This window comes from Colobus angolensis, unplaced genomic scaffold, assembly GCF_000951035.1.
Source record: "Colobus angolensis palliatus isolate OR3802 unplaced genomic scaffold, Cang.pa_1.0 Scaffold10, whole genome shotgun sequence".
Classification (NCBI taxonomy): Eukaryota; Metazoa; Chordata; class Mammalia; order Primates; family Cercopithecidae; genus Colobus; species Colobus angolensis.
In genome coordinates, this window is record NW_012110919.1 from 15,699,710 (window position 1) to 15,721,487 (window position 21,778).

General features: G+C 45.3%; 1 protein-coding gene across 3 annotated transcripts in view; it reads left to right on the forward strand.

Moving 5' to 3' along the window:
- Positions 1-2,546: 2,546 nt before the first annotated feature.
- The window catches only part of CHST11 (carbohydrate (chondroitin 4) sulfotransferase 11), a 309,247-nt gene continuing 290,015 nt past the window's right edge, over positions 2,547-21,778 (forward strand). The window contains exons 1-2 of one of the 3 annotated variants that reach the window (XM_011935271.1): positions 2,965-3,086; positions 3,192-3,451. In XM_011935271.1, the coding sequence (XP_011790661.1) occupies positions 3,334-3,451 (118 nt within the window). In that variant the 5' untranslated portion in view covers positions 2,965-3,086; positions 3,192-3,333. Of the gene's footprint in view, positions 3,452-21,778 lie in introns of all 3 variants that reach the window. The other 2 variants (XM_011935262.1, XM_011935278.1) reach the window with 2 other exon arrangements.

The window sequence follows — 21,778 nt, forward strand, 5'->3', positions numbered from 1 at the left end:
ATGTTGGCAGAAGACACATCCCTCTCTCCCCTCAAGGATGCTAAAGAGCTCTCTGTCTACTAGAACCCTGGGCCCACTTTTCTCTCCAACAAGGTGCAGAAAAGGGCATCGTTGCCAGGTTTGCAAGATCTTAACAAGACAGTACATTGTAGGTGTAATCTGCAGGAATGAGGAGTAGCTCAGCCTGTGCGGACTGGAAGGGCCACACAAACATGTCAGTCCATTGCCAATGGCACCCACAAGCTTAAATTCTGACTTTGCACCGATTTCTTCCCCTGCTATAAATTCTACAAGATTATCAACATAAATAAGACTTTCTCCTTGACCAGTTTTTTCAGGGCCATGCCAGGCTTTAAAATAGGCAGGCCCCAGTTTCAGTTGCATGTTGTTGAGTTTGGAGAGTCAATCAATCAAGCCAGGTCCCACAGTGAGCAGAGTGCCAATCTGCAGAATCTTTCAGGGCAAAAGGGAATTTAGAAAGAATGAGGAAGAAAGGATCTGAAAAGTGATCCGTTCCTCTTTCAATGTTCAAAGTATAAAATCCTCTTTCTCCTCAGTCTTATCAGTTAATACTGTCCTTTATTTGGCTAATGTTTGTTATATAGCATAAGATGTAACAAAATTTTCTTAGGCTAGGAATGGAAAGAAAGCAATGATTCTAACTGTAGTTGGGCAGTTTAGAGTGTGATGAAGGAGATAATAGAAATTTTCCATCACCCCTCAAGGTGCACAGAACAACAGAATCACAGACCGTTACCACTGGCTTTTGCCATAGATTTTAGAGGTGATCTAATTTAACGTCCTAGTCCAAGTAGACATCACCTCTCTGCCTCTGACTTATTTGTACCTACTATGTACCAGTCATTGTGCTGGGCATTAGAAAGAGACAGAGAGGAAGACAACTTGGATCTCTAGGAAGGAGTTCAGCCTAGTGGGTACAGTGGCTCAAAAGGGGTTTGGACCTAGTGCTCACAGCACAGAGGAGGAAAGATGCAATTTCAGGTGAGAAATCAGCAAAGACTTCTGGGAGAGGTGGTAGCTTATGTGTCACAGCTTTAATCCTCAGTGTGTGTCTGGGCAGGTTCCTGATTGTGGGAATGCAAGAATGGATGCTGGGCATGATTCACCATCCTCCCCCACCATGTGGGCCAACTCCATGATCTCTATGACTCACAGGGAATTAGACTTCTGATCTCTCCTTTGACCCTGTGACTTCCCAAACTGCCTTGTGCATGTCCAGGCTTTGGGGCAGGTAACTGAAGTCTTTGCCCTATGAGGTGAGAGGTCGCTTGGGTGACCTAGGAGTAAATCCCTTCCCCTCCCTGGCTCTGTAAAGTTAAGTGTTAAATGAGAGACTGATATTCTAGGCAAAGGCTTTGTGCAAATGCCCATCTAAGCCATGACCCCTGCAAGGAATCCCGTGTCTCAGTGATGATGGTGCGGAGGTGGGGAGGGTGTAGTGCAACTCTCATTCCTGATCTCCTATCACCAGAGCAGAAGAATCACTGAAGAAGACTCTGTCTGAAGCTTGTTCAGCCCGGCTTCCTTGAGCAAGCAACTCATTCACAGGTAAATCCAAATTCATACAGCACACACCGGCTACATAAATATTGTGCTTTAATTGATTGTCTTCTGTAATCAAAGGCAAGGCTGCTGAGTTTGTTACTTTCCCTACCATGCAACTGCTGGAGGAGAATGCTGGGGGAAGGGAACTGGGGTTGCCCAGGTGGTTTTTGTTGCATGTGTCTAACTGCAAGTTGTGTCTCTATTAAGGGGAGGATAAGGCCCATTACATTCAGAGTCAATAAGAATTTGTCAAATGCCTATTTTGTGAGAGGCATTGAAAGACACAGTATCTTATTTCATTTTTAATTGAATTAGTATTAGTAATGACTTGATGAGGCACAAAAGTTAGTCTTTACAATAACATTTTTTTTGTTGACATGAAAGTGATCCCTATACTATTGCCTGTGTCCACTTTATTGATTGTGAAACAGCCTAAATGCATGGAATTGGAAATTGGAAGTCATTTTACACAGTAAAAGAAAGCAACACCATCTTTCCATGTACCTGCCAGTGCTCTGGCTGGTTTGGCTTTTCCAGCAGTTTTTTGGACTTGGGTGAGGTGGCTTCCTAGGGGCATTTTCTTACCCCCTCCCAGCTAAGACTGATGTGAATTTTGCATAATTTGGAGGATGCTCTACCCTTTGGGGTAGCAGAGTTTCGCAACCCACAAATCCCTTTTACCTTGAGGAATGGTGGTGATGGTGGGTGTCAAAGACTCTGTCTGTATAAGTCCCCGGGAAAGCTCAGCTGTCGCCTGACCCGAGGGTCGTGCAGTTTCCTTAACCTTGACTTTAAGTCAGCCCTCTTCAACCCCGACTCCCAAGCTGGGCTGTCCTTTGAAAGAAAAACGAAACCGCCCAGTTCTGAGCGTCGGAAAATGGGCACTCTCTCCCTGGGGGCTTGGGGCAACTTCCCCGCTACGTCGCCCAGAGATTTTAAATAACTGCCAGCCACCAGAAACCCCCTAACCCTTAATTTTCCCCTCCGAGACCCAGCCGGCTCCTTGCCACTTCCCTCTCCAAACGCTCACGGGGGTGGGTGGCAGCAACGAGGCGATTTTCTTCGTCTTTTTTTTCTCCGGGTTTTGTCATGGAAACGCTGACACAACCTCCAGACGGCGGCCGAGCCCGGCCGGGGACTGAGGGCTTTTGGGACCCTGCGGGAGCGCGGCGCGCACACCGCACTCCCCAGGCAACAGCTGGACGCGACCATATCCCGGGTAGGGGCGGGGGGAGCGCGACGCTCCGCCCAGGCGCTAGGGTCCCTCCCTCCTCCCGGCTCTCCGCGGGCGCCCTCCCCTTGCCGGGGGCCGCGAGTTGCATTTGGTAAAACCCAGCCCCGAAATATATAGATCTTTGGAGCGCAATGAAGTAGCCTTTGGAGAGGAGGGAGAGGGCCCGTCGGACAGCCACAGCGGCCAGCGCAGCGGCAGCGGCGGCGGCACCACCATCACCGCTCGCACCCCAGCAGCCCGGCCCGCGACCAGGCAGCGGCGGCCGCCGGCGGGATCGGAGGAGGCGGCGGAGCGGCGAGGAGGAGGAGCAGGAGCGCGCATCTCAGCACTTCCAGACCAACTCCGGCACCTTCTACACCCCTGCCCGGGCTGGGGGCTCCAAGAGCGGCAGCGAAGCGAGCCCAATCCTCCCTCCGAGCTTTGCTCAGCTCTGCCCCGCGCCTCCCGGGCTCCGGTCCGCGCGGCGGGGTCCCTGCTCCTGCGCCCCGGGCGCGGCTCCCGGACACCCCGGTCCCCGCAACCAGGACAAAGCCATGAAGCCAGCGCTGCTGGAAGTGATGAGGATGAACAGAATCTGCCGGATGGTGCTGGCCACTTGCTTGGGATCCTTTATCCTGGTCATCTTCTATTTCCAAAGTATGTTGCACCCAGGTAGGGGGCGCGTTAGCGTGGTTTTGTTGGATATTTTCTTCTCTCTCGCGCTCTCCCTCGCTCGCTCCCTCGCTCCGCCTGGTTTCTGCCTCTTCCAACCCTACCTCTCCGCCTTCGGCCTCTTCGGGGCTCTTGGCTGCCCGGGTGTACCTGGGTCACCGCGTCCGGATGGGGAGGAGAGGGGAAGGTGTGCTTCCCCCTCTTCTTCCTCCCGGCTCCGGGCTGGAGGATGGGACCAGGAGGGGCGGTAGTTTTTTTTTTTTCCTTTGTGTCCCTTGTCTGTCTGTCTGCGAGGTAGCAGGGAAAGGGAGAGGTGTGGGAAGCAGCCGGGGTGAGGGTCTGGTTTGAGGAGAACAAAACTCCCTCCCCGTTGCTGCCGAGGTCGGGGGATGAAAGAGTTACCCGAAGCCGGCTGCTCAGCGCCCGGGCGAGCCGCCTCTTCCTGGTTGCCGGGCCGGGGGCGAAGGGTTTACGTCCCGGAAAGGTTGCGAGTCCCTGAAGCAGGCTGGGGGGCCCGGGACTGGGCTCCCACGTATCCCGGGCTCGACGCAGAGCTGAGCAGGTGTGGAGAGAGTTCGGGTGCCCAGCGCTGCCCCTCCACCACGCGCCGGCCGTTTGCCCCCGGGGTCCGTCTCCGCAGTGACCTTGCGGATGGTGCCCCGGGGCCTGCTCCAGCCCTCAGCCCCTGAGATGGGAACTCCGAGCTCCTGGGTCACGCCTTGACCACTGTAGTTTTGGAGGAAACTTTGGCCAGGTCCTGGGCTGACCGTCCGTTTGCATCCCCCACTTCTGGAATCCGAGCAACGGGAATCCCCCAGGCGGCGTGGGAATGAACCCCATTCCTCCCGTCCCTTGCGGCTCAGGCAGAGTTCCACGTCCGAAATCTGGACTGGGGGAGGGACGAGGCTCGTCGCTTCCGAGGGGTGCGAGGGAAAGTTTGGGTCCTGGAGAGGGAGGGGCGCCCTCGAGCGCGGCGGCCAGGGGTGAGCAGCTCGGCTGCGAAGCCCAACAGGTAGAACCTTCTGAGAAGCCTGCCGGGTAACGCGGGTCTCCCCTGCTCCCTTTTCCCCTCCCTTAGCAGCCCCCTGCCGGGCCACGTTGGCTCAGAAATCCATTTTCTACGCCTCCGAGTTGCCTTTCTCAGCGTAGTCACAGCAATAATTTGCTTTTCTAATTGCAAGGAGGAGGGAGGTGGAAACGCATTTCCTTCCAGGGAAGTGGGGTTGGTGTTTTTCATTTTTGCCTCGCGCCTTCTCCTTTCACTGTGTATCTAACGCTTTAAGCAGACGCAGTCCCGAATTCATCAAGTCTGCGTTTGGGTCGATGGCAGAGGAATAAAGCTGTTCTTTCCATCATACGGGCAGGGCTGCAGGCTGCAGATTCCTTGACAGCGCAGGGACAGACGGCCTCTTTGCCCCACTCGGCCTGGAGCAGTTGTTAAGGCAGCCACACTGCCAAGGATATGGTCCGACTCTACCACATGTAACCCCAGGACGTCCGAGCCAGCCCTGTTAAAGATGGCTTTTGTTTGCAGCTGGGTATTTTTAGTTTAATGTCAGCAAACTACAGCGGTGTTTGTCTCCTCACCCAGACCTGCGGTTGTGAAACTTATGAAGGAATTTAAAAATGGACCTGGCTTGCATTCCGGCAGGCAGACCTTGGTTGCAGTGGGCAGGACCAGACAGCCAGGGGTATCTCAGAGTGCCAAGCTCCTGGGGCCACCAGAGACTGGGCCAGACTCACCCCAGAGTGCCAGGGGACTGATGGTGTGCAGATATACTGGAGTTCAATGAGTTTAAACAAGGGGCGGGGTGATTTGATCTAGACTCTAGAGCTGTGTTCAGGTCTCTTAAAGTTTTGCTGGGACCGTGAATGCCAGTAATGCTCTGTACAAATGCCCAGAACAAGGATGAGTGTCAGCCTTCAGCAGGAATGCGCTTGAGCTTCTGTGTACCTGAAATACAATTGTCATGGAATTCTTTGTGAGAACCGGGAAATAACTTTCTAGCCAAAGATACTAGGAAGAAACTTCCAACTTGTAATTGGCACTTTGTAAAAATTTCCAGCTCTTGTTAGATTCTTAAGTTGACTTGAAAGTGACATCATATCTTTTCAGTCTAGCCTTTTGGAAGAGGCAGAGAACCTTTTCTAAGCTTGTGCTGATAAAGATCCTCTGTCAGTCCTGCCCCATCCTTTATGTCCCCTTCTGGTCCTATTTTCTCCCATTGTTTATTCTTTGGATCTCTAGAAATATATTTTTCTGATATTTCCCCCCAGTCCATAGCAAATACTACTTTCAAAACCTTCTATTGAATGTAGAGTTACAGATAGTTCAATGGAAAGGCCTTCCTTATTTCAAATTACTTACAGTTCCACAAAAACTCTGTGCCAACAGTTTATCATTACACGGGGCATAAAAATATACTTTGAAATCCACATTAAACATTTTCTTTTTGGGGGATTCATTTTTTTAAGCTACACTGTCGGTGACCGCTGATGCGGAATCTTTTTCACTGGTTTGAATTTCTTTAAAAGTTAAAGATCCTTGCTTCTCTGAAGTATCTTGGGGTAAGGAGAGCTGATCCTTCAGCCTGGCTCTGCAGTTTCTGTCTCTCCAGATCACCCTGGGAGAGGCAGAAGGGACCACAGCATGGCACAGATTGTGTAGCTAAAAATTTGGAGGCCTCTGGCAGGGGTTCCAGATACCTGCATGTGAAATAGAAAAATAGTATTGCAAAGGCAGTGGGTTCCAGGCCTCGTTGTGGCTGGAGGGTGTGAGACAGGGGAGAGAGAGGAAAAAAAGGAGGGCGGGGCATGGTGGCTCATACCTGGAATCCCAGCACCTTGGGAGGCCGAGACGGGTGAATCACTTGAGCTCAGGAGTTCGAGACCAGCCCGGCCAACATGGCAAAACCACATCTCTACTAAAAATACAAAAATTAGCTGGGTGTGGTTGCACATGCCTGTAATCCCAGGAACGCCGGAGTCTGAGGCATGAGAATAGCATGAACCTGGGAGGCAGAGGTTACTGTGAGCTAAGATGGCACCACTGCACTCCAGCCTGGGCGACAGAGTGAAACTGTGTCTCAAAAAAAAAAAAAAAAAAAGAGACAAAAAGCAGGCAGCTGGCAAGGCTGGCTGTCCCTCTCTCAGATTCTAATCTGGGGCCCATTATCTTTTCTAATTCATAGAATTGATTAATTTGCAAATTTGAGTAATTGGTCATCAGTTGCACAAGGGTTTAGCAGAAGTGGGCCTTGTCAGTAGGATAGTTACATTTAGAAGTTTTTGATACTCTGAGTTAATAGTCTTCATTAAGAATATTTACTTGGACAAGGACCAGGTTTTAGACTCCTATTTTAATCCCGATGTTTTTTGCACAGTGTCTGACAACAGTGGGTTCTCAATAAAATATTTGCTGGATGAATGCATGAAGTGGTTAAACTCCAGAAGTAGACCCACTTCTCTGGTTTTCAGGAAGGTCACTTCAAGCCTTGCCAAGAATGCCTGGTCGATAACTCTGACTCTGTCTGGTGGGGATACTTCCTGCCTTCCTGAACTCTGACATGGACCCGGTTAAACTCATCAGGTGCCAGACAGGAGCTTTCACGGTGGCCTAAATTTGCAGCCCGTGAGGTGTAGGCAGCTGAGACACTGCTCTGTGTCCTGGATTCTGGAGAAGATTGGCCTTGTTTAGCCACTAAGGAAATCCATCCATAGAACAGACACCTTCTATGGCCGTGAACTATTCCTAAAGTCAGGGAGAATGGAACCACATATCTGCGGTTTCTGTACAGGTTTGAGTTCACCAGTGAATGCTTCCTATGAAAGTTCATCAGCTTACATTAAAGTGTCTTGCATACCTGTCCCAGATGGCTGGGTTTTGCTGGAGCTGTGTCATGCAGTGCAAAGCTGAGAGGCCCCCCAGGCTGCATTGGTGCAGAGTGTGTAAAGGCAGCTCTTTGGAACCTTCCTTTTGTGTTACTCCATAGGATTGTGGTTTTTGTTTGAAATCTACTGTTCATAGAAAGAAGCCTTCAGAGGAGAAAGCCTTTTCTCTCCTGTTTGCTTCCTCTCTATTATTTTTATTTTTGCAAAATGTTTATTTTCACTGTCACCTGGGATTTTTTTGCCTTGGTTGAATGTATTGAAAGATTATATCCTTTATTTAAAGATGTCTCCGTTTACCCCCTTGCAGTTTCACTTGATCAGGTTGAATCTAAAATGCATTTTATATTATAATTTTAAACTAACTGTAAACATAATATGTGCTCATTTTAGAAAATTTAGGAGGTGGTCAGGTGCGATGGCTCACACCTGTAATCCCAGCACTTTGGGAGTCCGAGGCGGGCGGATTACCTGAGGTCAGGAGTTTGAGACCAGCCTGACCAACATGGTGAAACCCTGTCTCTACTAAAAGTACAAAAAAGATTAGCTGGGCATGGTGGTGCACGCCTGTAATCCCAGCTACTTGGGAGGCTGAGGCAGGAGAATCACTTGAACCAGGGAGGCGGAGGTTGCAGTGAGTTGAGATCACGCCGTTGCACTCTATCCTGGGCAACAAGAGTGTAACACCATCTCAAAAAAAAAAAAAAAGAAAGAAAATTTAGGCGATTTAGGCGGTATAGAAGAAAAACAATCATTATTCCACCACCAAGAGGCAACTGGTACTTTAAAAATGTATTATAGAATATATTTATATATTCTATAATATATTTTTCTCAACTATGCAAAATGCATATATATAGTTGAGATAACATCATACATTTTGTATCCTGTTTGATAATATGTATTTTAGACAAATACATCATTATCACAACTAGTTATTAAAGTTAAAGACAAAGTTTAGCCATAACTGTTTAAATATATAGACTTGCATGTGTCTCCACCTCCCACCCTACCTCTTTGCAGGATGTCAGTCTGGTATTTTTTGCTGTGGTTGCACAAATTTAATGTTATGTTACAGAATCTTTTTGCTTATACATGGAAAGAGTTTGGAGTCGTACTCCAATTTGTAGGGGCTGTTCTTATGTTATATATCTGAAACTTCCATTGAAAAGGTGTCAAGAGGGTCTCAAATATGAGACTGTTATGAATTCTGAAAACGGCATTGAATCACTGAAGGTTCTCATGTACCCCATAAATATATACAACTACTATGTACCTACAAAAATTAACAAGTAAAAAAAATAACTGAAGGAGAAGACATTTTTAGCATGGGGTCTCTCCTTGGTCGTTTAAGTTAAATGTTTGCACCGCGATGGAGCCTTTTCATAGCTGTGCTCAGATGAGAGAGACATTGGTGATCTCCTTTGATTGTTACAGTCCTCATTTTCATTGCCTTCCAAAATAAAAGGGCTGATCAGGCACCATAGAAAGGGTGGTTGGGGGGTTTCCGTGGGGTGAGGGGAGAGGGAATCCATCCTTCAGCAGAGGTATCTGTTGTTAGTATTTGTCTGGTTGAAAAATCATTTTGTTCATAGCTTTATCAGCGCAGTCATTTCAAAACAGGAAGTCAAAGGCTCCTAAGCAAAGGCACCACCCTTTCCCTTCTTAAACCCACCGAAAGGACCTCTCTTTAATCTGGAGGTCAAGTGAAAAAGGCTCTCATGAAAGTCATTGCCAGCAGTTCTCTTCTAAGTTAAGACTCTGAGAAAAACCAGAAGTCATTCTGCTGATTCATTTTTTTTTCTTTTTAGTTTTTCTTTTGAATTTTTGGGATACCACCTTTATAACAAATAAAGGGGGAGGCAGTTCTTCCTATGAGATCATTGAACAATCTGATCTGTCAGTTAAAATTTCCTGGAACTTGTAATTTGATGCATCTCAGATCCCATGTGATTGATTGAAACTTACAAGCCGGCTTGTTCTCCTCCTCCCCAGCCCCCTCTCTGTCTGTCTGTCTGTCTTTTCCTTTCTTCTCCTCTGTGCCAGATGCTGTTCTTGGCACTGGAGATCTAACACATACATCTCTGCCTTCATGGAACTTAGATTCTAGTGGGACAGACAGACTTTAAGCAAATACAGAAGTGACATATATGGTATATCAGATGGTTTGAAGAGAAAAACAAAACAGAGAAGATGGTTGAGGGATGTGAGAGGCAGGGGTTGCAATATAATATAGAGGTAATTAGGGAATGTCATTGATAAGACGACACTGAGAGCAGAGAGCTGCAGGAAATGAAGGAGCCGGCCATGTTCCAGGGAGAGAGCAACACAAGTTCAAGTCTGGTCCCTGAGGCAAGAACATGCATGGCAAGGTGGTCAGAGTGCCTGGAGCAGAGGGACAGAGGCAGCCAACAACCACAGTGGGGAGACACAAGTCAGAGAGAGACGATTGTTTTGAGCCTTGGGTTTAACTGTAGATGGGAGGGAAGCGCTGCAGAAGCTTGAGCAGAGGACTCTTGGGGCAGGGAGGTGAGGAATAAGGCTGGAAGCAATGTAGAAAGATTGAAAATCAAGTCTCCTACTTGCACTTTTTTTTTTTTTTTTATGGAGATAGAGTCTCGCTCTGTCACCTAGGCTGGAGTGCAGTGGTGCAATCTCAGCTCATTGCAACCTCTGCCTCCTGGGCCCAAGCAATTCTCCTGCTCCAGCCTCCTGAGTAGCTGGGATTACAGGCATGCACCACCACACCTGGCTAATTTTTGCATTTTTAATAGAGACTGGATTTCACCATATTGGCCAGGCTGGTCTCAAACTCCTGACCTTAAGTAATCCACCCTCCTCGGCCTCCCAAAGTGCTAGTATAGGTCTGAGTCACCATGCCCAGCCCTCCTTGCACATTTGTGTTCATCTTTGGTCAGCCAATAGTATGCTTTGGTTAAGTGGTCACCATATAAGTCCTATCTCCCTTGTACCACCTGCTCCCCCTTGACCCCCAACTAGACCATTTCCTTTTTCAATTTTTTAAACTTTCTCTTTATTTTTAAAAACAGGGTCTTGCTCTATTGCCCAGGCTGGCGAGTAGTGGTGAGATCATGGCTCACTGCATCCTCGAACTCCTGGGCTCGAGGGATGCTCCTATGTCAGCCTCCCAAGCAGCTCGGACTTACAGGTGTGCCACCACACCCGGTCCCATTTCCAATTTTTAAAGCAGTAATGAAGAGATCTGAAAAAGAGATTTGAGAACAATTTTGACTGAGCTTGTAGTGGGAAATTCGTAATATCTTCAGGGTGCAATCTGTGGCATTTGTGAATAAAAATATCCAGAAAAAGTGCCAGACTTAAATCAGCACTCAATAAAAATATAGCGATGAAATGGATCAACACTCTGGGAGTGGAAGACCCAAGTCCTAGTCTGGGGTCTCCCACGTTCTATCCCCATAAATTATTGTGTATTATTGATTCCAGGACGTATTTTTTCACATTTTAGTAATTATGTAATTTGTGTTGTGATTGATGGCATCTCAGCACCGTGCTGCGCTTTAATGAGCAGCTGTTTTGTTTCTTAGTGTTCCATCAAATAGTGTGCCTTCACCGTGGATGCCTTCTGAGGCCACCTCTGTAAATCGTGGAAGTACTTTATATAAACTGTGGCACACTTCATAACCTCAGTAAGTGATGAAAAAATGGCATTCCTCCAAGATGCAGACTCTGAGGGCTCAAAAGTACCTGGTGAGTCTTGAGTACTTGCTTCTCAATGGCCAGACTGGCATGCAGTCTGTCCAGGTCTTTTTAACTTTGCCTGGCACTTATTTTCAGAACCCAGGGCTTGTAGTTAGTATTTCTCAGATTAATGATGAGGTTGGTTAAGAGTTAGAATAGGGAGGGTGGAAAGTAAGTGATTTAACTTGGGACTTGAACCCGGAAGTTCATCTAGAAATAGACACAAACATTTGCCCAGGGAACGTATCACCAATGTGGATTTTTGTTTCTTTCAAGGCTACTGAGCTGTCATGACTTTGTCATTTCTCTTTTCTGGCCCTTTTAGAAATGTACTGTAGTTATTGGTTTTTTTTGTACATCTTCCTCTTTTGATACAGCAAGGCATGGATTCTCTCAGGTCCATCTTTATAGCCTCTGACCCTGGCCCAGAGGTGCCTAGGAAACATTTAAAGAGTTAATAATTGATTCTCAAAGATAAGCCTTTCCACCTTGGTCACCACCCAACCCATGTGCCCAGAACTCAGAAGGAGGAGCCAGGTTGGACTGTCATGTACAAACAGCGTCTGCTGTGGTCTAGTCCATTTGTCTCCCAAATCTCTTTGCTTCTGTTCTGCTATGGTTCAGGGCAGGAAATAGAAATCAGTCTAGGTATTTTATTTTTTAATCTAATTGAATTTTTCTTTTTTTGAGACAGAGTATCACTCTGTCGCCCAGGCTGGAGTGCCGTGGCACCATCTGGCTCACTGCAACCTCTGCCTCCCAGGTTCAAGCGATTCTCCTGCCTCAGCCTTCCAAGTAGCTGGGATTACAGGTGCCTGCCACCATGCCCAGCTAATTTTTGTATTTTTAGTAGACACGGGGTTTCGCCATGTTGGCCAGGCTGGTCTCGAACTCCTGACATCAGGTGATCCGCCCATCTCGGCCTCCCAAAGTGCTAGGATTACAGGCATGAACCACTGTGTCCGACCCTAGTCTAGGTATTTTAAGCAGAAAGATATTTACTAGAGGGAATTTGGTGCTTATAAAGACATTAAGGGGCTGGAGGAATGGGGCTCCAGGAATGTCTCCCAGCTAATGGTAGTAGTTTATATAATAATTTATAAACAAATGTATGTTTGCATGGCTGCTCAAAAAAAAAAAAAAAACTGCCCCCCCCCCCAAAAAAAAAACCTGACTCACGAGGGGTGCTACACCCTCCGAGACTGTATCTGGAACTATTGAGTTCAAGAAAAAACTGATGGCAAAGCTGGAGAGTGGACCATATAGTGCTGTTGCAAAAAACCCTCGTGTCCCCATCTCCATGCTTGCCAGCAGCCAAACAGCCCCAAAGGCAAGAAGATGGCCTCTGCCTCACATCTGCTTTCTAAATCTCAAGTGAGTGCTTCTGTTTGGGGGGAGCCAAATTCACATCTAGAACCTTAGCTTCAAAGAAGCCTGGGAAATACAGCTTTTCAGTTACCAGCCTCTGCAGGCTAGAAAGCTTTCTAGAAGGAGGGTAAAATGAATGATGAGCAAATAATCACAATACTTACCGCACCCTATTGGTAAAACATATTTGAGCAGCCATCCCTCAATACATTTTGTTTATAAATAATTTCTGAATATTTCTACCATTATCTACATATCTAGGATAGGATCCTTTCTGACTAGTGACTGTAAATACATATGTCATTATCTGTTGGATAGTTCTGTTGGCTGACTCTTTATCAATTCTGATTCTTTCATCCTTTTGACCTTGTAATGTTGTCCACAAAGATACCATGGAGAGCTAGCACTTAAGAGAGAGGAATGCCATTTTCTCGTGTGCCTGGATTGTGACAATTATCTCTAAGTTGTGGTTTCTTGGCTGGGATCTCTTTAGGCCTCAGTTCTATTTTGTGAGGAATAGGATAGTTAAAAGTAGATAATATAATCTGTAAATTTACTTATGATTCAGTTGTAAATGGTTATTCATTGAAATATGCTGAGAAGGGTGGAATTATTGAGGTGGTCACTCCAGTTCATTTTGTGGTTGAAGATACCTGCCTGAGTTTCATAAGTGACATGAAATTTGATATGACAGGTTAGGTGGGTTGTTTGTGGCTATTTGTATTCTTGATATAGTTACATTTTTTTTTCAGGTTAACTGAAAATGGAGGGTCTGGTGTTTAGATGAACAAAAAATGCAAAGTCTGATGTTTCCTTCCCGGACCCCTTTTGTGGCACAATGTCCACTAGGATTTTGGAACCCCAGGACTAGACCTGCCTTGAATGTCATTGGTTATTGTCAGACCTGCCGTTGTCAACTCTGGGTAAAAATCCCATGTTAACCTAGTGCCAGTTCTGGCGGTGGTGGAGACTTAGTTTGGCTTTAGATAAGCAGTATGGGGAGGGCTGATATTTCCAGCATCACCAGGACTTGGGTTCTGTCTCAGATCGATATGGATAGAGACAAAGAAACCCGGTAATGGAAGTGTTTCAGTCCTTATCATTCTCTGGCATGAGTGGTTGTCTTAAATGCCTGGGGAGAAAAAACTCACAAAGGCAACTCAAGTGAAACAAGCTGATGGATGGGTTTCTGTTAGAAACTGTTAACTTCAAAGAATCTCAGAAGAGGGAAACCACAGAGGCCCCTCTAAGGTAGTGTTGTAACAGGACACTTAAAGTTTCTTAACGGTTGTCATATTTTACCTTTAATATCATTGCATGTGGTCACTTATTATAGTGAAAAGAGCACAGAATTTGGAGTCTAGACACCAGCTTTTAGGATTTGGCTGTTCCCTATATCCATTTGACATCATTCAAGATATTTTTGTTAAATGCTTACTAAGAGTTAGGCTCTGTTCTAGGTGTAGAATCAAACAGGTGCAAATCCATGTCCTCATGGAACATACATCCTAGTGGGGGAGACACAATAACAAACGCATATTAAAGTAAAGAGTATGTTTGAAGGTGACAAATACTACGGGGAGTGGGGAAGCAAGGAAGGGGGATGTGAAGTGGCAGTGGTGGGGGAATTGAAATTTTAAATAGGGTTGTCAGGGAAGTTCTCTCTGAAAAGGTGGCTTTAAAGATTGAAGAAGATGAGGTAGATGGGAGATGAGCCGATGAAATAATAAAGATATTTATCGGATATTATTTACCAAAGGCCAACTTGGGTCAGGCATTGAATATAGATTACTCCCCCACGGGACTCTTATAATGTATATGCTGTAATTACCACCATATTACAAGGGGGGAAACTGAAGCATAGAGCATTATCACTTGTCTGAGATTCCCCAGGAGAGGAATGGATGGAATAAGAACCATACCCGGTTGTCTGACTTCATATCCGCTGCTCTGAACAGCTGGGAGGGCTCTCATTTGGGCATTACTCTTCCCGTCCACCCCAAAGATTGGTGAGAACGATTGCAATTTAGTGATAGACGTTCTGTGGAGGTTGGGACCTTTCTGCCCATCAAAGAATCATTCTGTCCAAATGCCACTAATGCCCCTCCTTGAGAAATAGCTCAAGACTCTGTGTGTAAACAGCATCTGGCGTAGTACTTGGCTGCATCCCATGACTTGGGCAAGTGCCTGGCAAATGTAGGGGCTTAATAATTGATTGAATGAGTGACTGAGTGAAAGTCGCAGACAAGAGATTTGGTCCCCTCGTTTGCCAAGTGAAGGTAGTAATATCACCTCTCTTACGGGTGGTGGTGGTAAAGATTAAATGAGAAGTTAGATGTGAAAATGCATTGGAAATGGATGTAAACCTATGTAAAAAAACTGTGTGTCCTGCACATGTATCCTGGAACTTAAAATTAAATAAAATTAAATAACAAAAAGAAAAAAATGAATGTAAAAGCAGTATAAACATATTGTTGTTATGATAAATGACCTGTGTGCTTCCTCGTTCAAGGATGTGAATCTCAATGTCAACATGATGCTCTTGTATTTCATTCTGTTTGAAACCTGAGCAAGTTTTTATCCTTTTAACCTGTATGTCCTACACTGTAAGATTTACTGAAAGGATCTAACTTCTGTAAGCATGAGACTCCTGTGAATATCTTCTCTCTGTATGTGCTCACTCTCTCTCTGCCGTGCTAACAGGCATACCCTCTGCCAAGGCCAAAACTCTGTAGCAGTTTGCAAAGCAGAGTTTATATTTGGTGAGGAATCAGCCTTGTGCTTTCTTGCCGAATGCAGTGACCAGAGCATTTCCTTCCAATTATGCACTTAATTATTCCTCGGGTTCCCATTGGCTTTAACAAGTGACACTTGGGAAATAACACAGGCACTGGTCAATGCCATTTGAAGCTGAACTTCGAGGAGGATGAAAAGCAGTCATTTCAGAAAAGTAACAGTGGTAGCATGGCAGCCCGTATGTGAGCAGTTGTTGGGTGGGTTAGCATGGCTCATTGCACAGGACAGCATCGATTGGCTCTGTGTCTCCACATTGGGCCTGTTCTGTGCTGAGGGGGACTTTAGGGGTTCTTCCGGTATAGGGGTCAGTCCTTCCCATTGTTTAACTGCAGTTAAACAGTTAAACATGGAGCTTGCTCTGTGGCTGGTGTTTGTAGCTGGGGCACAGATCTATTTCCACCCTTCTTCACCAGACCAGGTCCTGAAATTCAGTTCAAAGACTCTATAACCCTGATCTGGGATAGGCCCAGCATTCTTCGACCTGAGGCCAGGCTCACATTTGAAATAGTCCCTGTTAGGCTAGAGAGTTATCATAGAGGAAGGGGAGTATATTTGTCAGGGCTCATATTTCTTTACAAGTTGAAAAAGTTTTTATCCTTTTAAGCACCAGACTTCTTTCTATTCCACCTAATCATTGATTTAGACTATTTGTTTGCAACTGGTTTGGGACCTCCTTCTTCCTCCACAGGTGACAGGTGGCAATGTCTGGAGACATTTTGGGTTATCATTAACTGGGGAAGGTGTGCTACTGGCATTTAGTGAGTGGAGGCCAGGGATGCTGTTAGACATCCTACAATGGATAGGACAGACTTCCCCGCAGCAAAGAACAGGCCAGCTCAAAATATCAATAGTCGGGGAACCCTGTATTAGTCTGTTCTCACACCACTGTGAAGAAATACCTGAGACCGGGTAATTTATAAAGGAAAGAGGTTTAATTGACTCACAGTTCTGCATGGCTGGGGAGTCCTCAGTAAACTTAAAATCATGGTGGAAGGCACCTCTTCACAGGGCAGCAGGAGAGAGAATGCGTGCAAACAGGGGAGATGCCAGACACTGATAAAGCCATCAGATCTCATGAGACTCACTCACTATCATGAGAACAGCATGGGGGAAACCACCCCCATGATCCAATTAACTCCACTTGGTCCTGCCCTTGACATGTGGGGATTATTACAATTCAAGGTGAGATTTGGATGGGGACACAGTCAAACCGTACCAAACCCTTATTTGATTAAAAATGTTTCTGATGCTTTATGAAAAAAACTGGTAACAATAATGATCACTTACCAAATACTTGCTCTGCATCAGACAGTGTGTCAGCTGCTGTGTTTGGATTATCGATCCTATTTAATCCCCACCACAGCCTTGTGAGATGCGCATTTACCAATCTCATTATACAGGTGAGGAAACTGAGGCTTAGAGAGGTGATGGAGCCTGCCTAATTGGAAAGCTGGAACAGGATCCTGGCTCAGGTCTAACTGACAGCAAACACTGTACTCTTCACCTCACCAGTATGCCCGTCTCCGTGTTCTTGGTTTCAGATAATTAGATCAAGAAGTAATTATTTCATAAAGGCCTTAAGCTCAGCTGTAGACTCAGTAAGTGGGACATTCAGTGATAGCCCCTTCTCTTCTTACCCTACACTCTATCTCTGGTGAGCTCATCCCCTCTTGGGGTATCATCTGTGTTTAGATGATGCTCATGTCTTTCTTCAACTTGGATGTGACCTTGGGTCGAAGTCTAGTTCATGTATTGCCTCTTGTATTACCATCCATCCCCTCTTGGTCAGAATGAGGGGATGGATGTCCTTCCTTTCGTCCCTGTGGTACTTTGTGTGCGTACATCTCTAATATTACTCATTCTGATAACTGACTCCTTCAGCGAAGGGGCCATGTCTTGTTTAGCACAATATCCCAACATCTGCAATAGATCCTGGTGCATAATGGTCACTCAGTAACTCTTTGCTAAAAGAAGGAATACGCTGATGGTAATTGGTCACTAAGAAGAAAATCCCCCTTTTTGGGATGGTGGGTTTGATTTTCATTTTGATTCTATGGTGATTTGATTTTCATTTTGATTCTATGGTGAGCTGTCACTTAAGAGAGCCAAGAACAACCCCTTTTATACCGTGGTTAAATGTGAACAGCCAAAAAGTGAACAGCTGTCACAGTTGTAGGAATTGCATCACTGTAACCACAAAGGTAATTAAGTGTGTCCCAGGAAGGGATCTGCTAATTTGGTTTGCAATGGGAGTGTCTGAGACAAGACTTTTGTAGAGCAGCACTGTCCAGTGGAAATACACTGCTGCTGCACACAAAACTAAATCTTCCGGTAGCCATTTTTACATTGAAAAAAGTAAAAAGTGAGATTAATATCTGAAATATTCCAGCAAGTACTCAATATTAAAACTCACTGCAATATTTTACATAGTTTTGGTACTAAGTCTCCAGAAATCCAGTGTGTATTTTTACAGGACATCTAAATTCAGATTAGCTGCATTTCAAATGCTTACTAGCCACATGTGACTAGGGCTACTGTAATGGATAGTGTAGCTCTAAAGTATTAGAGAACCTTTTCTACATTGAACTAGAGCTTTTTTTTTTTTTTGTCTCCCCTCACCCTAATTAAAAAAAAAAATTATGGTGACAGAGCGAGACTGTCACCCAGACTGGAATGCATTGGCGTGATCATGGTTCACTGCAGCTATGACCTCCTGGGTTCAAGCAATTCTGCCACCTCAGCCTCCCAAGTAGCTGGGACTGCAGGTGTGCACTATCATACTGGGCTATTTTTGATTTTTTTTTTTTTTTTTGTAGAGACAGGATCTAGTTATGTTGCCCAGGTGGGTCTCAAATGCCTGGGCTCAAGCGATCTTGCCTCAGCCTCCTAAAGTATCGGGAGTACGGGCATGAGCCATTGTGCCCGCCCCTTCCATTTTCTTAAGGGGATGTTGTCTTTCCTGGGTTTTAGCTATACCTTTTGGGAATAATATTGATTATCTTAAGGCTCAACATGTCAAATACAAGATATTGGCTGCAAAGTTTTATACACACACACACACACACACACACACACACACACACACACACATCCCTAAAGTCATTTCAGGCTTCTAAGGTATCTTCGAAGTCTTCTAGTTAATCAGTCGCTATCTGAAGCTTGATTGTGCTATTGAGATCTTAACACAGTCTGCCATGTAGCGAGAGCAACTGTTACTAGCTCCATTCTACAGATGAGGCAGTGGAGACTCAGAAGGATTTGGGGAATTGCTTAAATTTTGTTTCAAGTGGTTCTAATACCAACGTTTAGCTCCAAAGTCTGGCCCAAAGAATATTCCTTCTATTAGGGTGGATGTAAACACACATACTTTACTGTCTTATGGGGCCAGATGCGATTGCTGTTACAAAGAGAGACAAACTGTGAAGGAAAGGGAGAGGAGGGTGATTGATTTTGGTGGTGGTGGTGATGGTGGTGGTCGTGGTGGTGGTGGTGGAAGGAAGTCTTCCAGGGAAAGTCGAGGTTTGCATTGGGCTCTGAAGGATGAGTAGAAATTTGCTAGCGGAATCTGGGAAGGGGGAGGAAAGACATTCTAGGTGAGGATGTCTGCCAGACCAGTGAGGAGAGTGATGTCTGGGAATACAGGAGCCCAAGGGTGGAGAGGTGGACCTGGATGGCTCTGAATGCTCTAAAGTTTGAGTTTTATTCTTGGGACCAGGGAGCCACAGGTTTAGTGACTCCTGTTTTTCAGATGATGAAATTTAAGCTGAATTTAAACTCTCTTGTTTCATTAGAAAGGCAGTAGTTTCAAACTCACTTTCTCAAAATGAACTCGGGGCCATTTGGAAATTGTTTCTATTATCGTCATTTAATGGGAGGCAAGAAGATTATTCATGAACGACTAAAGTGCAAAGTAAGAAAGAGCTTAAAAGCATTCTGTAGTGGGATTTGAAACTCCTCTGTTTTGCGTTGCTCGGGCCAAAATTATAGGACATGGGGGTTAAATTTCAGTCTCTCAGTTGCTAATGGTGCCCTAGCTTCACCCTCAGAGGGCCCTGGAAGCAGTGGTGGGAGAAAGGGAAAGTGTGTAAATAGTCCCAGGGAAGAGAGTTTCTTGCTTCAGTGGGAGCTCATGGGTGTATCCGGGTCAGGCTGCAGCTGTTGGGCTGCCCTAGAGATGAGCAGTGAAGGATGGAGAACAAAGTCTGCTGCTTCCTCCTGGAAGTCAGACCCAAGTGCACTGTGTGTGGGGTCTGAGTGCATTGTCCCCCTGAAAGATGCTGCCCTGTGTCCTCTTTAAATCAAAAGGCTGCCTCTTTTTTAGGCTCCCCTTCCTGGGCTGTGGGAGAGGGCATGGGGCTATTGTAGAGCTCATACACCATATGAAAAGGCATCTCTCTGTGGCTTTCACAATCACTTCTGGGGGCCATTGTGCTTGGTACAAAGCTGAGGGCTGCCTGTATTTTCTCTGCTAGACTGTAGCACTTGACGCCTGTCGATGAATAATCGAGAGCTGGTTTTCTCATAGGGGCATCTCACCACCTTTGATCCCCTTTATTTTCCGTTAAAACATCACCACCACCACCACCACCACCACCACCACCACCACCACCACCACCACCACCACCACCATCACGACAGGGAGAGCTCTTCCAAAGGCTTGATTGAAAAAGAAAGTAATATAATGTAATCACAGATATGCAGCATGTTTTAAAGGGGGCATGTGGACAGGCAAGCTAAAAGGGTTTCTGGATTTATGCTTGCAAACTTATAATGATTTAGGGATTAGGGATTTGAAGGTCTAATTGAGGTAGTACTTATTATTGGAAGCCTATGCAAAGGTATTGGAATGGAGATTATTTTACAATTGGAAGAATTAGATAGTGAAATCCTTTAAGAGCCAAGGTTTCATTATATGTAGGGTTTTCTGTATAATTTTGCTATTCAAAAATGGAAGTGCAGGTTTGAGATCAGTAACTGAACAGGCAATCTTTGAGTTAATTGTAATAAAACAGCTTTTGTTGGGAGAGTGTGAGCCATCATCCGAATGACAATTATGTGCTTAAAAATATTAACTAGGAATAGTGGCCTTGCTCACTTTAGGATAATCCATTGCATTTAGGAGGGGAATGGCTCAGGGGTCTTTCTTGGGACTCTGCAGAGAATTCTTTCAAGGCTTATGCTGACTTTGTTTCCTGTGCCTGTAAAAGCAAAATGAGATTTTTAAAAATAAATCCAGGGCTGATAGTAAATGCCTTCCTGCAAATGAGATTTGAGGGATGTGCAGGATGTTGTCATTGGAAAGTCACAGTAACATTCCTTTTTTATTTTCATAGGAAATAAACAAGGAATGGATTAGGAACACAGGTCATTGCTGAGTGTTGGATCTGTTATAAAACTCCAACAAAGTAGAAAGGGCACTGGGTAGGCATTGGGTGGGCATTGGGTGGGGCATCAGGGATCTTGGGTTCTTGTCCGGGCTCTTCTACCCCCTTTTGGGGACCCCACATGTGTTACTAACAAATGTAGATGTTGGCAGTTTTCAAACTACTCCTCTAAGCCCAAGCATGGGGGGAGGTCCCTGGAGGGGGCTAGGGGGTCCCAGTAAACCCCACCCCAATCAGAGTGGTTCCTTGCTTATCTGTTTCATATTTTGGGGTTCTCAGTAAAATTTTGTTAGAATAAAGTACTTCAGGGCCCAAACCAACAATTTTGCAGTTGACTACTTAGACTATTTCTAAGGTCTCTTCCCAACTCAGATCTGATGCTATTAGCAGTTCTCAAAATCAATACACATTTACATGAGGGTTAAATCATAATTAAAATGAATAATTACTGTTCATGCAGTATGAACAGTCTGACATCTGTCCACCCCTCCATCCAGCACTCAAACATTTATCGACCAAATATTTATCTGACTAAAGAGACAAATCTAAATAAGACTTAGTTCCTGCCTGCAAATAACTTGCAATTTAGCAAGTGGTGACAGACCTGTAATTGTTAGCTGTAATGCTTTATAATAATGGCTATGGGCGGCTAGGGAAAAAAAAAAGGAGTAATTAGTTTAGGGAGGTCAGGGAATTTGACAGAGGAAGGAATATTTGAGCTGGGCTCTGGTCATTTGTTCAGTTATTTAACAAGCATTTTGTTGAATGGCTGCCGTTTGTGCCAGGACTGTTCCCGTGCTAGGGAAACAGCAGGGGACAAAACATGATCCCTATCTTAATAGAGCTCATGTTCTTGGCATAAAATTTATCAAGGGGCAAGGTTGGTGGCCCCACTGGCTCCTTTACCATCATCTCCCTCCCTTGCCCCATGATGCCTCAGAGTAAAGCAGTATTTTATATATATATATTTCTGATTATGAAATTAATTCAAGTGTATTATAGAGAATTTTGAAAAAAGAGACTTACTTCCAAAAAAAGTCACCCCAATCCCTGCCATATGTATGCATATATATATATATTTATTTATATATATCCATGGAAAAATAGACCAGAAGGTCAAGAGATTTTTCCTGGGTGGCAGGGATTAGGGATGAATTTTTTTGAAAGTAGG